At 39.6% G+C, this 15,695-nt stretch overlaps 1 protein-coding gene across 1 annotated transcript in view; it reads right to left on the reverse strand.

Moving 5' to 3' along the window:
• The window catches only part of MED13L (mediator complex subunit 13L), a 284,295-nt gene that overhangs the window by 115,532 nt on the left and 153,068 nt on the right, over positions 1 to 15,695 (reverse strand). Inside the window, exons 3-9 of the mRNA XM_088443487.1 lie at positions 6,859 to 6,943; positions 6,148 to 6,231; positions 4,605 to 4,750; positions 4,229 to 4,423; positions 3,147 to 3,335; positions 459 to 624; positions 283 to 381 (exon numbers count right to left, since the gene is read on the reverse strand). Coding sequence (XP_088299613.1) covers positions 283 to 381; positions 459 to 624; positions 3,147 to 3,335; positions 4,229 to 4,423; positions 4,605 to 4,750; positions 6,148 to 6,231; positions 6,859 to 6,943 — 964 coding nt within the window. The remainder of the gene's footprint in view (positions 1 to 282; positions 382 to 458; positions 625 to 3,146; positions 3,336 to 4,228; positions 4,424 to 4,604; positions 4,751 to 6,147; positions 6,232 to 6,858; positions 6,944 to 15,695) is intronic.

The raw sequence follows: 15,695 nt of genomic DNA on the forward strand, positions 1-15,695 counted from the left end.
CCTTCTCGTTCCATTATTTACCTAATACATAACACATCTGGGAGCCATAGTTTCTGTTTAATAACTCCCTAATAAAAAAGTCTTTGTCTATGTTTTAGGTTTTGCCTTCTATCCCCTTGCGAGGTTCTCCCTTGGTATTAGACCAACACTTCAATATGTTTTTCAATATCCATGCATCTACCTTCTATGGTCTGATATTAACCAAGGAAGACCTCATGTCCATCACATTATTGTGTATAAGGTCTAGTAAGTATTGTGAGCCAAATGATAGAGGGTCTTCACCTGGAGCATGAACAGCTGACTCTCTGGGTGGGAACCACAAAGTCCCAAGGTGTTCTGGTCACTGGTGCTTCCTCTTCTTGCTGGTTGGGGGCAAGTAACCTTTGTATGATAAAATTAAAAATAGTGAGACAATGTAAAGAAACACTTTATTTTTTTCATTACTGAAACAGGCTTACTTTGTTGGGCTTCTGCTTAAAATACATTCTCTCCAAGACCTTTGCGCCATTTGACTTCGCAACTTCAAATAACTTGTTCCTCCACGCTTTGGACTGTGCCTGGAATGGCTCACACTGTCCCCTCCAGTCTGGCTGTTGCCACTTGCTGACATAGACCTAATATCTCCTGGAGGGTAAAAAAAACACAATGGAGATCACCTACACATATCTGCACTTCTCAGAAATGATCAGCAGAGGGAGATGAAGTACTTCAGAAAATCATTTAGTTATCGAAAACAGGCATTTATGCAGTAAAATTTTGTGTTTAACTCTTTTATGCTCTCGTGAAAGTTTCAAGGATAAGACTAAAACCTAAAAAACTGAAATAAAATGTACTGAAACTAAATGAGACTTGTCATCAGCAAAAAATAATCTCCTGCCACACAATCCTCCTTTAATACACAAATATGAATTTAACTTCATAGCAAATTACTGCAATGTTGGCAATGTTCAAAACCTAGATGCTAGGACTACTTTATAAAATCTGCTCTTATACTGACACATCTCAGACGTAGTGTAACCTGTATAACTGCGTACGTGTAAGCCGTAAGAGGGAAAAAAAAAAAAAAAAAAGAGTAAACAATGAACAGAAACAAAAAATTAATGATTAAATAATTTCTTTCCTTCCCAGGTCTCCTTGCGACAAACACGCATTTAGCAATGTGTGAATGTCCCATAGAATGTGGGTCACCACACTCCACAAAGTGTCTCAAATGGCACCATCCTCACTTTCACCTTAAGAATTTGTGCGCACACTATATTGCAAGATAACAGATCATCCAGTGTCAGACCTTGTATAAAGTACTTATACTCGTATTTGCTAATTATAGTAGAATTATGTATCTATGGGAAAAAAAATCCTACTTCTCTTTAATATAGTGCTCATAAAACAATACATTTAATACCATGCTATATAATGAAGCCATCATCTGCCATGTTTCAAACAACATTAACTTCAATTATGAATACTTCGAATTAAAGTCACTATCATTGTAAAATAGGCTCATTGATAAAAAATGGAAATTGGTTTGTCCTGAAGAAAGTCATCCAGTCATGACGTGGCAAAAGGACAACAAACTAACAAAAAAGAGCTTTAAATTAACCCTTCAGACATCAAGTGGTCAATTCCCTCTGAAAATCCTCACTTGCATCACTCATTCTGAACTGGGAATGCGGAAGTAGTGGTGAGTATAAAAAATATCACTTTCCATTGAAGATTACTAAGTGTGACCACTTCTTGGCTGATCAAATGGTATAACTTAGGTAATGAATGAATCTTGTTACGGCTGCAGGTCCTAACTTGCAACAGCCATTCTATGTTCTGATACATTAGTAAGTATATATAAAATCCACCAATATACATGGTCATAGAAAAGTTTCCGGTCTGGGCTATTTGATGGGGTTTTTTCGTTTTTTTTTTAAACGTTCCCAATATCTTATTAACTTTTCCTGTAGACTGTACCAGAAGAATTATTCTGCTTAACAAAATATCAAGACCAACAATGTTAGACCAGAGGATCCCAAACTCAGCCATTACAGTCCAGGTTTTAAATGATATCAATGCTTGAGCACAGGTGACTATTAATACCTCAGTCAATTTGATTTAACCATCTGGACTCAAGCATGTATATCCTTAAAACATGGAATGTAATGGCGGACTTTGAGAAACTCTTGTAAGTACTGAAAATAGATAGAAGGAATATAAAAGATTGTGTTGGTGGTGTACCCTGGGAGTCAAACAACACAGTACTCAAAAGAGCAGGATTCGCTAAGAGGCAAGTCAAAGGAAAACTTTTTTGGGGCACTCTATATAAATAATACAGATTAAAACATAACTTTTAATAATATTCAAAAAAATAAAAAAGCATAACACACACACACGTTATACCTCATGGTTGTAAGTTGTTTTGGGTAAGCAGTCACATTGTCATGTTGACAATTTCACTATTAATAATGTTGACATTAATGATGTCGACATGGTTAAAATGCTGACATCCTAAATATCTACACTGCCAGCATATTGACATATGAAATGTCAATATTAACGTTAGGGTTAGTCTTAGGGGTTAGGAATAGACTTACCGGAAAGCCACATTGTCAACCATGCTGTATGTCGACATGGTCACTGTTGACATAATAACCATGTCGACAATATGGCTGTCAACAAGAAGAACTTTGAACTTATATACCAAACCCGCTTTTGAGTATTATTAAAAAAAATAAAAAATTATAATCTGTAAAAGGAAAAAAGGAGTCTTGCTTTGATTTCTTTCTTAGCGAATCCCAACACTTTTCCTGTAGAATACCAGTGAGGAGGGCAGGAAGGCAGGACAAACAAAACAACAGACATTCTAATAGTGTGAACAAAATTAGACTTCTCTCCATGGTGAAGACAACAAATAGAAATATTCATTTTTTCAACATTTCTATACTATACCAGAACAGAAGTAGTAAACCTGTGGCATTCCAGTTGCTGTGGAACTACACCTACCCGCCGGGATGTGTTGTTCCACATATTGCTGAACTCTGTAGCAGAGTATTTTCGAATGCCAAGTATTGCCCCACATGTCATTTTTCAGCATTTTCCTCTATGGGAACAGTCAAATGTGTAAAAAGATCATAAAATATAAGAATAATCCATAAACTTACCAGGAACAGCCTGATCTGGTGAAGTGGGTGGTGTAAGTGGCATCCTGCATGGGCTGGGGTCTTTAGTAACAGCTGTGTTTTGCTGTGCGTTAGTGCCACTCTGCCCCGTGTTGGCAGTGCTGGGTGGAACAGGCAGATCACTATGAGCTATGAGGACAAAAGCGGAGGGATACACCATTCGAACACCACCTTAGGTGTAAAAAAAAAAAAAAAATTGTCAGAGTGAAACAAGCACCTCCTGATGCAACAGTTATGCCACTGGTATAACACTACTTTGTCAAGTGGTATTCAAATAGACAAAAGTAACTAACCCGTGCACTAGCCCACTTTGGCTATATAAGCACAGCACCACATCCAAAACTCCTTCCAAGATGGAAATAGATCATGTTATAAATGCCTGCTAGTACAATTCTATTTTATGAGCTCTCTAAAGCTCTGGAGAACCAAAGTGACCTTGCAACATTGTATGACAATGGTAACTAGATTACTGGCAGAAACTGGATAGTATGCACCTGACAATGTACAGCTTCATCACTTTACGCTTCTGCGTGACAACCATATTAATGGCTTCCAATACTTTAGTCCTAAAAAGCATCAGAGATTAAGACAGCTACAACTGTAAGGTGAGGGTGGGGGATCCTAGGGAAGGACCTCAATTTAATTTAATTAACCAACTTAATTTCTAGGCGAATAACAAAACATCTTTGCCTGGTTGCTGTCCATTTTCTGGATCTTAGGACCTTGCGAATTCCCCAATGACATCAAACAGTTCTCCCAATTCTTAAGCCACATTTTAACGCATGTAAACGGTTCTAGCCTATAGAAACCATTGTTCCTAGTGTAATATCCATTAGTGTTAATTTCGATTATTTCCATTGATGTAGCAGACTAGTTATCTGTAAATAGCAAGTAAATAATGCATTTGATATACTTTTTTTGTTGGTGGTGGGAGTATGTCAACAGTCTATATGTTACTGACTGCTCATTTTGTAAAATGCCACATCAGACCCTGATCATTCAGTCAGTATTTTTAAACACTATCTGGAATCGGTGAACCTCTGGGCTAAGCCAAAGCTCCTTACCCACAATTACTTCCACTGCTGCAGGAAAATCATCATCATAAAGAGTTTCCTGATCTTCTCGTGCTTCCTTCCTAGAAGACAGCACGGTTGGGTAGAAAGGACGCCATTCCTCTAGTAACTTACGAGTGGTGGGGTCAGAGGTTTTGTAGGCATGGCCAGTAAGAGTCCCACTCAACCCATATGGGCTCAGAATTACTGCAGAACAGAGAAAGCAAGATATTAAGTGACAATGACAGAGTTTAAACTCTATATTTATACACGCATTCACTACCAAGTATTAAGTAATAAGCAGAGGACAAAACACAATTGTGTCACATGCTTTTATACGTTCACCTCCTCTATCCAAAACACCAGGTACTGTAAGTGTGGTGCTTACCTTGGCATGGCGTGTGGGAGGTCTGTGCCAGGTGGAGATGTTGCTGGTTGATGAGATACACTGGCTGATGCTGAGCGATCTCCACACTTGTGCAAACACTGCTTTCCCCATGGAGAAAAAAAGTAAAAGAACAGGAAAGGTTCTCGCTGTGGACAATAAGACAAGGTACATGGTTACTGAGAAACACTGTCACTATGGCTTACCACCTTTAATCTTCCCATGCTGCCCTCTGATGTTTATGCTCCAGGTTTCCCTAGGACAATCATCTGGAGAGGATGAATAACTGAGTGGCAAGAGCTAAGAGTGCTGACTAGGGAAAATAATGTTACATTCCTTAACAGTGATTAAAAAAAGGACAGGGATATGAATGGAGAGCTCTCAGACGAGAAACACGGTGCATCCAAAAATAATGGCTATTTATTGACATTGTATTTGGACAGACTTACTAATCCAGGTTGCAAACAGTTGTTTGTTAACCATTAATAATACATTTGAACAGATTCGTTTTCAAATAAGAGGACATCTTGGAGTGACACCATTATTTTATTTATTTTGCAAGAGACATGCTATACTGGAATAAACAATTTTAATATAATGATATCTAGAATTATTTAGAGCTTTAACGATCTTAACACGAAAATAGGGCTTATCCATGTAAGTCTCTAACCATACTTTATGTAACCCCAGGGAGATGTTGCTATTCCAACAAGGGCATGTGAGAAGACATACTGTAGCTGGGGGTTAGATTGGCTGGAATAATCAGAGTCACTCTCTGCATGCAGGGAGATAGATGGGAGGGGGGAATCTGTCCTAATGACATCATGCCAGGAACTTGTCGACTTAAACCATGTTACCATAGCAACAGCTAATGTCTCCATGTCAGCCTGTGCATAATTACAACACGGAGGAAGAAAACATACACATGCGCACAGACACAGAGAAAGTACCAGACAAAATGAGAACATATTCCTATTTCTAGACTAATCACATGACAGACAAGAAAGGGGGCTTTGCACTACAACCTGACAAAGCTACATGCAGCATTGCACACTTCTAGCAATACACATGCCAGAAACAAGCATATTTTATGAGCACCGATACACATTACAAATTCACAGCAAGTTCCTTATAATATAACTGTCTCAACGACTTATATTTACCCAGTTTTGTTCTATTAATGTTTACAATTGTAAAGTGCAACGGAATATGCTGCGCTATATAAGACACTGTTAATAATAATAAATATATGAAATATCAAACCACCAATAAAACTTTTTGAGACACACTTTATTGATAAAATACAATTACAGTGTGTGTATAATATATATATATATATATATATATATATATATACATATATATATATACACACACACACATACACATATATACATACGCACACACATACATATATATATTTATACACATATACTTCTTTTTTTATTTGCCATGCATTTAACAAGGAGTTACAAATAAAAAGACACCACAGATCACACCAATTCTTTACTACACAGGTATGTGAAGGGCAATCTAAGGAAGTTACCTTTTTGACAATGATTTTTCCTCCCTTTCACAGGGCTTCACAAACCATTTTCCAATTCGTACAAAACTTTTATCCAGCAAACACCTAGAATTGAAATAATGTTTACAGCAGAGAACACATACAGCCCTTTCCTCAGGCAACTTGACACTTAAAAATTAGGAATTAAAAAATAAAATAAAAAAGAATAGACCATCTTACTTTTTAGTTTTTACTCAGTTTTTTGTTCAAAGCACAATCTACTATCACGCCTCAAAGCTCCACTGCAGCGTACTGCCCATGTACGTATAAAGCATGTTGTCATTCATTTTTATGCAGTGAATGACCAACGATGCACATTCCTGCATGAACGATAACTATATCTATGATCGTCCGTACATGCAGGCCAACTTGCACGATATTGTAAACTTTGCCTGTGGAGAGATGTGGCAGGATGACTTCACTGAAAGATGTCTTTCAAGTCGTTGGTGGTACAGATCATACCATGTGTATGCAGCTTTACACATTAACAACATACCTTCCAGATATATCACATCTGTCGTGCAGCACAGCCGATGCAATATATCTGTATTGGAGGTCTTTGAAAAGTAAATTGGGTGTACACACTTAAAGATAGTCGGGACAAAATATAGTTGATCATCTCTATACACATTATATTGTCTAGAGTGTTCCAAGCATAAGTAAATTGAATCACACCATAAACAAACCCCTTACCTTTCCAGGAGGTTGTGAATGGCCTTGAAGAGTAGTGTTCGACACTCGTATGACAGACCATTTTCCCACAGCCCCTCTTCCTGCACTGCAAACATGAGACAGAATTCTTAAGTTTAGAAGTGTACAAAGAGTACAAATTAAAAGTCCACACCTAATATGCAACATTTAAAATGATTTTCTAGGTTTAATAATGCATGCAGCAAACATCAACCTATTTAAGATCAATGACAACCAGGGTGATTCAATTCAGCACGCTGTTGAATAGTGGGAAGGAGATCTTGGAGCTATTCAATTGATCACACTGTTTAGTCAGACTAAAGGATTTCTTCACGCACCCTCCTGAGGTAAGAGAAGTAATCCGACTTAAGTGTCGTCCGCGATGCTGTTTTCCAGCTTAGCGCAGCGCTAAAAGTCTCGCAGCACTTTAGTCGGAGAATGCGGGTTAGTGCGTGTAAATACCAAGCTTTTGGCGCTGTAACCGGCATTCTCCGACTTAAGTGGCTTTAGTCGTACTGAAAAGCGCGGTGAATTGAATAGCTCCGGGAACTGCTTTTAAAAGCTATTCACATCGCTCTGAATTGAATCGCCCCCAACTAGGCAGACAACATGTGTAACCACATTGCACAGAGTTTTTGTTTACATCCAACATCCCAAAATTGTGATATAGATTTTGTATTATGAAAAGAGAGGTAGGATAGATATAAAAATAGATAAAATGAGAAAGAAAAAGAAAGATTTAGAAAACAGACAAGAAAAAAAAATTATAACATTTTAAAATGTGTAGAGAGATATAGTTCTAATTTTATTTTAACACTGTGTCCTGTTTGAATTCTTTCTGATCGTTGATCTTACCTAAATGTCATTGTGTACAGTTTTCACACTGCAGTGCTGCAGGGACACTACTTGAGGCAATGTGCAATATATTACAGTACAGATGTGACCTCATACACTGTTTGATCAGGTCGAAGCGCCAGGTCCCATTCAACTCTGCTTGCGCTGAGTGTCTTTTTCTGCTGAAAATGCTTTCTAGTCGCAATGTGATGCGACCAAGACACACCAGGAGACTGCACTAATTAATTAGATATGCGACACTGGTATATCTATGCGAGACTAATTCTGAATCTACAAAGCACTATGATGCAGTAGCTACGGCATTTTTCATGACAAGTCATGTTGTGCTTAATTTACAGACAGTCGCATACAGATATACAAGTGTTGCATATCAAATTAATCAGTTCAGTCACCTGGTGTCTCTTAAGGTGAGTACACACTATAGCGATATATCTGCAGATGATGGGTCGTTCATACACACTGAACGACCATCATCTGCTGCTGCAGCGTGTCGGGACGTCCTGGGGGTGGGTAGGGTCGTGGTCTAGTCGCCGCCGGTGTGGGCCCTCTTCGAAAGAAGAAACATTTTCGGCGCTGCGTGCTGGGGGGGGGGGGGCGCTGTGTGGCCCTCAGCACAGCGCACCCCCCCTTTGGCATAGGAGACTCTCTGGCTGATGCTTAAGCACCTCGGACAGTCTCCCAGTGTAGCCCAGCACACAGCAGCGCGTGCTGGGCTGCTGTGATCTAAGAGGGAGGGGGAGCGGTGCCGGACCTGGGTAATTAGTACCCGCACTCCACTCCCCTCTGATCGCTGATCACGCATACACACATTTGCCGATGGACAGATATGTCTGCAGACGTTGTTCACAGACATATTGTCTGTACACACTGGCCAACGGGGACGATATATTGGCCAACCAATTGATCGGCCAATATATCGGCCAGTGTGTACCCAGCATTAGTCGCACTACATTACAACTAAGACACGTTTTCAGCTGAAAAAGATCTGTGCAAGCAGAGTTGCACAGGACCTGGTGGCTCACCTTAGACGCCTCGCACCGCATGGCGTATTGTGGCTAGGTGTATGAGGACACATCTGTATACTCGCTTTTTTAAAATTAATACTGTATATTAATTAGATCATTTATAATTGAGCAGTTTATACTTAACTAAACATGGTCACCATGCCCTCCTTCACACTTGACAAGTGTTAAGTAGAAGTTTCCCGAAATAATGTAGAGTTTGCAAACTTACTATATAGAAATTCAGTGTGTATAGGTTATTTCACACACAGGTGCACACCCAGTATGTCCTAGGTCGTCAATCATATTACTACAGTGTACTTCGCTGCTAAGCACAAGTAGGAACATGGTGACGTCATTAAGCACTGCTCTTTCTACTCAAAACAATGCATACACTATTACAAGCCAGGAAACAGAGCACTTCTAACTTCTCTATCTACTCCATACCCCATAATGGAACTCACAGACTCAGAGGTATAGTTGTTTGAAAGAGGGGAGTCTCATGTATGATAACTGTAGAAATCATTATCAAGTCCAGTAATGGGGAGAGAGTTTTCTTTCAAATGTCATGACTCTTCAGTGGTTAAATGTCATGACCCTTCAGTGGTTAAATGTCATGACTCTTCAGTGGTTGTCTAGTGGTCACCAGAGAGAACGAGGTTATATCTGTTGAAACACTAGTAGAGCTGGCAGATGGGAGGGCACACATTGCACTTGCACACTCAAGGGCAACTACGTTAGAAAGAGGGGAGACCCCTTTTTCAAACAACTCTTACTCTTTTTTGGCTCTTGTGCCATATATTGCTTAAGCCTGTTATTTTCAGGAAATTCTTCTGAAAAATAAATATAAAAGGTGTACTTTGTGAGAGTACTTTACTAATACTCATGTTGTAATGTTACGATCCCAAGAAGTAACAAAATAGACTCAGCAGTGAATGGGTTAAACTATCCTAAACATGTGGGAGGGGCTTCAGCTGTCTATAGGGGAACAGGAAGGTACTATTTTAATTTTAAACAGAACTCCAGTGGAAATCAGGTAAGCACTGAACAATGTATTTATCTCCTTGTTTTACATGAAAATTTACATTTTTCGATTTAACAGCCCTTTAATACTGGTAGTAAGATTATATTATAGGCTAATTAGGAATACTTTCATAGCCTAACATGTATAAAATGTGTTAACATTGCTCTGTACTTTAATGCAGTTTCCCAACTTCAGTCCTCCGGGACCTCTAACAGTGCATGTTTTCCAGATCACCTAATTTGCACAGATCAGTATTCATTACTGTCTGGCCCATTTTAAAAGAAACATCGGTTGTGCTAATTATTTGACTTATGATACTGAGGCTAACTGGAAAGAAGACTGGAGTTGGGAAACACTGCTTTAATCATGCATGTTAAGCAGAGAATAGACAAGAATGGTTGTATTATAACTAAAACAACTTCATTTATACTTAATGGTAACCAAGGTAGGACTGATGTGAATGGCCAAACATTCTCTGTAAAGCGCTGCAGAATAAGTGTGCACTATATAAATAACTGGTAATAAATAAAGGTAACAAACAGTTTTGCAATGGACTAGGTCTACTTAAACATATCAGAACAATAATTTACATAATAATATAGGCTTAGGACTGTGGCATAAAAACAGATATTACCATTAGCTATATATTAAAAAATAAACTGTTTGCAAGTGCAGCTGTAAATATATAAAAAATAGTTGTTAAATAAATAAATCTGAAAGTAAAGCTGGGCATACACTATACAATTTTCTGTCATATATCTGTCCAATCTGGCTGGTTGGAATGAAAACCTGGTAATGTATGGGAGCAAATGACAATCGATCATATGGATTTAAACACTGAAAAAAGGACAAGAAAAAATTGTTAAAATTGGTTACATTTGTGTGTTTTAACCAATTTTTGTCAATTTTCCACTGTTTGTGAACAAATGGATGACTGTCCTTTGCTCCCATACATTACCAGGTTTCCATTCCAACCAGCCAGATTGGACAGATATCTGACAGAAAATTGTATAGTGGGTGCCCAGCTTTAGTGACCGCTGGGCCACCAAATGACGTTAGGTCAACATTCTATCATGTCAACATATCATCCATATGGATGTAATGAATGTTGATATGGTCACTGTTAACATGCTAAGTATGTCAACATGCTGCTTGCCAACACTGCAACCATGTCGACATTTTCATGTCAACATGATAACTGTCAACCTAACATACCACAACCTAGAAGTGAGTGGATGAGTAAGATGAGCGTATTAAGTGCCCACCTATGCCAGTGGTCCCCAAAATGTGCATCGCAGCTCCCTGGGTTGCCGCAGCGGCCGGGAGCCTAACGAAGAGGCCCAGTGTAATTTTTTTCCTCATTACGTACAAAAATCAAAAATTTGTGCACGAAGGGAGAGGGGTTGGGGAGATGTGCGAAGGGTGGAGTCCTGTCAGTGGAAAGCAACAGGCAGTGAATCGCGAGGCTGTTGCTGCATGAGGGCCCACAACGCAGTAGTGTCTGATCTCAGTCACTTACTGCCTGTGTGATCTGAGGAGCGATGCTGCAGAACGGCTCTGGTAATCACATCGAAAAGGTAAGTCAGGAGGGCAATAGGAGAGACATGTAGGGGGCCAAAGGGAGAGACATGGAGGGGGCCAAAGGAGGAGACCTGGGCATAATATATTATTTTTCCTTGGATTTATGTGTATTGTTTTTGCAAACAACGTATAATAACCAAGTATTTCTGTCCTGACCTAATTACTTATTACATTATTTTGACCCAACTTCTTAAAAAAACAGGACTGCACACTAATTATTTTGCCTTGAAATAGTTATGGAGACCCTAAAGGTGTCTCGAACCGAGAAAGTTTGGGAACCACTTCCCTATGCTCTTGATGTGGACTGTAAATGTAATGATGTAGTATGTACAATTTTAATACTGGTTGCAACTGGCTGTGGCCCCAGAGCAGTGCCTGTGCCAGCAAGGGTGTACATTTTCAGCGCTGGGACTAGAGAAACATTGTTTGAAAATTATGTTGGGACAGGTTTTAAAATGTCATATATAATATCTGGTACTGGCGCTGTGCGTCAGTTGTAGATAAATATTTTTATATGTATTGAATGGTCAGTTTTAGATAATAGTATTTTTTTTAAAGAGTCAGTGTGACTATTGGAAATGTATTTACTGGCAGAGTGTCCTTTAGAAACCTATTGTGACACACAGATACATGTAATGACAATTTAATTAAGCATTTGATTAACCATTGCTCTAGGGGTCAGTGGTGCTTTTGTCATTTGGTATTTCTGCAAAATAGCATCCCAGAAAGGAGACCGGTATGTGTTAAATCAGATTGAGTTTAAAATCGAAGAAATTTAGTTTTAGTTTGTTTCCTGAAGACTAAATAATCAGTTTTTTATAAGTGGTAAATGCACTGAAGTGCCAAAAGTCATGGGACAGCTGTATGTAAAGGTAATGGTAGGTTGCGTCAACGTACTGTGACATCTTGGAAATGCCCAGACCTGCATCAGTTGCAATCTGACATCTCGTGAGTTAGTTTGAACACCGGCTAGGCTGCTCACGGCAAGGCGACGTGGATTATCAGAGTTAACAGGGCATAACGTATGGGACATTGTATTTTCGAAGCTGTGCAGACATTCAACATTCCTCGATCTAGGGTGTCACTTGTGCATCAGAAATACCTTGTGGAAGGCATTACCACCAACCATGAACAGCGCAATGGCCGACCACGAGTGCTTAAATGATCGTGACCAGCTGTGTCTGGCCAGAATTGTTCGTGGTAACAGGCAAGCAACATTGGTTCAAATCATGTTCAGTGCAGGAGGTACCAGATTCATATTCAGCAGGTTAGTACAGCGTTCTTTAGTTTCCATGGGATATGGGAGCAAAAGAATCACCAGAGTGACCATTTAAACGACAGCGAACACAGTGCCTCACCTGGGCTCACAACTCCACTAATTGGACCCTGGAGAACTGGCAACATGTGGCATGGTATCATTGTTCCAGTTGGTTTGGGCGGATGAAAGGGTTCCAATGTGGTGCAGACCTCATTAGGCCATTGAACCCAGTTGTCAACAAGGCAATGTGCAGGATGTTGGTGGTTCTATAATAGTGTGAGGTGTGTTCACATGGCATGGGTCCGCTGGTCCACCTGAACACGCAACTGACCAGTAACCACTATGTTGCATTGCTTGATAACCATTTGCAGCTCTGCATGGACTTCATGTATTCCCCACAACAATGGAATATTCCAGGAGGATAATGCACTGTGTCATCGGGCTAAAGTTGTCCAGAATTGATTCAAGGAGCATTCTGGAGAGTTCCGACGAATGGTGTGGCCACCATGTTCACCCAACATGAACCCAATCAAGCATAAATGGGACATGGTGGAGAGGTTAATTTGCACCTAAGATCCTGCATTTACAAATATCAAGGAGCTAAGGGAAGCTATCCAGACAGCATGGGTAAACATCTCTCCAGAGGTCTCCCGTCCACTTGTGAAATTGATGTCAAGTTACTGCACTTCGCCAGGCATTGTGGATATCATGGTGTGTGTATCTGAAGAACATATGTATGCTATGTGTATTCTTGACCACCACGGCTGTTCTGGGCTGAGCCCAGTACCTCCAAGCTCAAGATCTCTGTCTGCTACCAAGCGCACACAACTCAATGAAAATTGACCACAGGGGAATTAGCCAACACCAACCAAGAGGTGTTGCAGTAGCATGACCACACATAACAGGCAGTTATGGATTGACACTAGGAGGGGTGAAATAAGCCCACTTAGGTTTCTCAAGGTAGAGTTAAGCTGGCCGTGACTAGACCAACTTTCCACCAAACATCCAACTAGTTGGTTGATTGCAATGAAAATCCAGTAATGTATGGGAGCAAATGACAATCAGCAATTTGATCCCAATCATCATAAAACACGAAAAAGGACGTTCACGCAAGTTGGTTACATCGGTTTGATTTAAACAACTTGCCTGAACAGCAGCTTTCGTCCGTTTTCCGGTGTTTGGGAGCAAATGGCTGATTGTCATTTGCTTCCATGCATTATCGGATTATCATTCCAACCAACTAGTTGGAGGACAGTTGGTCCGGTATGGCTTAACCGCCTCCTTACAACAAAATCTGTGATCGCCTGGCGGAGTGAGGTCACAGCTATGTTACACAGAAACAAGAAAACAGATGAGATGGCCCCACTCTGTTATATGTAGAGCAAAGTCAATGCCAAAAAAACAAGTCCATAGGACACATTAAGCAGAGACTAGTTAACGGATATATAAAGAAAGAAGAACAGATCCCAAAGAATTTGAGCAGTTTAGAATATGCTGCAGTGAGTCATTGTTGGAAACTAGAAGGACAGCTGTCTCTGAAGTCTGTAGCTTCAGACTTGTATTATATTGTATATGATACTCCTCCTTGTTGGCAATACATGGGAACAATGACTTGTGCAGGTTTTGAAATGTCAAAATTGAGATCAACTCATCCACAAAGTAGTGAGTGAACTTTCCTCTCTCAATCGTAAACTGTACTAATACAGAGACAATGAAATCGAAAAGTTACAGGGTTAGAAAAAAATATAAACTTCAATTTGTCGGATGGTCTCAATCTATTTAAACAGTGCATTTCTGTAAAAGAGCCTCATCTTATAGCGTAATACACACTAATAACGCAGACAGTCCAAAATGTAATGAGAGTAGTAAAAGAGAATAGACTGGTACACACATATTCTCTGACAAGTGGCAGCTTATCATCAATTTCAACATTGCCTGCAGTGTTAATGTTCAGTACAGTACAGTACTTTGGAGTATGTGAGCACTAATACAAGGTAAACAGTGCATAACGCTGCAGGAAATTTTCAGAACATGCCTCAAACTTTTCTAAAAATTACCATAGTACAAGGTTTTGTCTGCATTTAACAAACACTTCAATAACTGCGTGCTCGAGACCTTAATGTCAACAAAGCATCTAGAGGAGAGGTGGGTTAACTTCATAGAGGTAAATATGTATTTTTGAACAAATCTTGTTTTTTGAAAGTGTCTTAAATCCTAAGACACTACACAGCATAGGCAGACCCTCATATACCAATAACCGGAACCTCTTAATTCCACTAATAGCAAGATTGGCATATACAACAGGTAAATTAATATAGCAAGGGAAGAACTGCGCTCTAAAGTCTATGCCGGGACATCAGTAATCAACACAATATATTGTAAGCAACAATTTAATAATATAAGGCTATATAGCCATATTCATAGCAGTCATAAACATAAATACATACAATAGAGTTGATCAGACTCTTAAAACTTGGAAGCAATAAAAGAAAATATATAAATAGACAAAAAAACAAAAAGACACACAAACACAGTTAGATGTACAGTCTAAAATGGACTTATATTGGTAGAAGCACTAATAATAGTGATACTGGTGACCCTGGAGATCCTTGAGAAAACAATAAGAAAAGAGTCTTGTATAGATACAATGTGAGCAAATGATGGTATAGCCGACTCTCTGTAAAAAGTCTCGTATATAAACTCAATATAAGGAGTATATCAAAAATACAATTGACATCCTTTCTCCTAAAAGTACCTTATCAGTAGCTTAACGCTGCATGTAATGGCAGCTAATATGAAACTCACTTATAGTTGGGATGTCGGCAATCAGCCCCCTCCGAAGTGTACAACTGTGTCCCTGTAGAAAGATCAACAGCCAGAAAACTGTATAGCTGGAGCCGTAGACGACAGGAATAGCTTGCGTATAATGAGCCAGGTATGTACCATCAGCGATGTGTGATGCCGACTAACAGCCTTCTCCGGAATAAGCAAAATTACCTCAAGTCGGCTGGTCAGTAGCCGGGGCACTGCAGGGTAGAAACTATGAACGATGGTGTTCACCTGTATGTAGTGCGCCTGGTGATAGGCGTCTCGATGCGGTGGCGGCACAAACAATAAACGG

Source organism: Taudactylus pleione, unplaced genomic scaffold (genome assembly GCF_031769625.1).
Source record: "Taudactylus pleione unplaced genomic scaffold, aTauple2 ptg000330l, whole genome shotgun sequence".
NCBI classification, from domain to species: domain Eukaryota; kingdom Metazoa; phylum Chordata; class Amphibia; order Anura; family Myobatrachidae; genus Taudactylus; species Taudactylus pleione.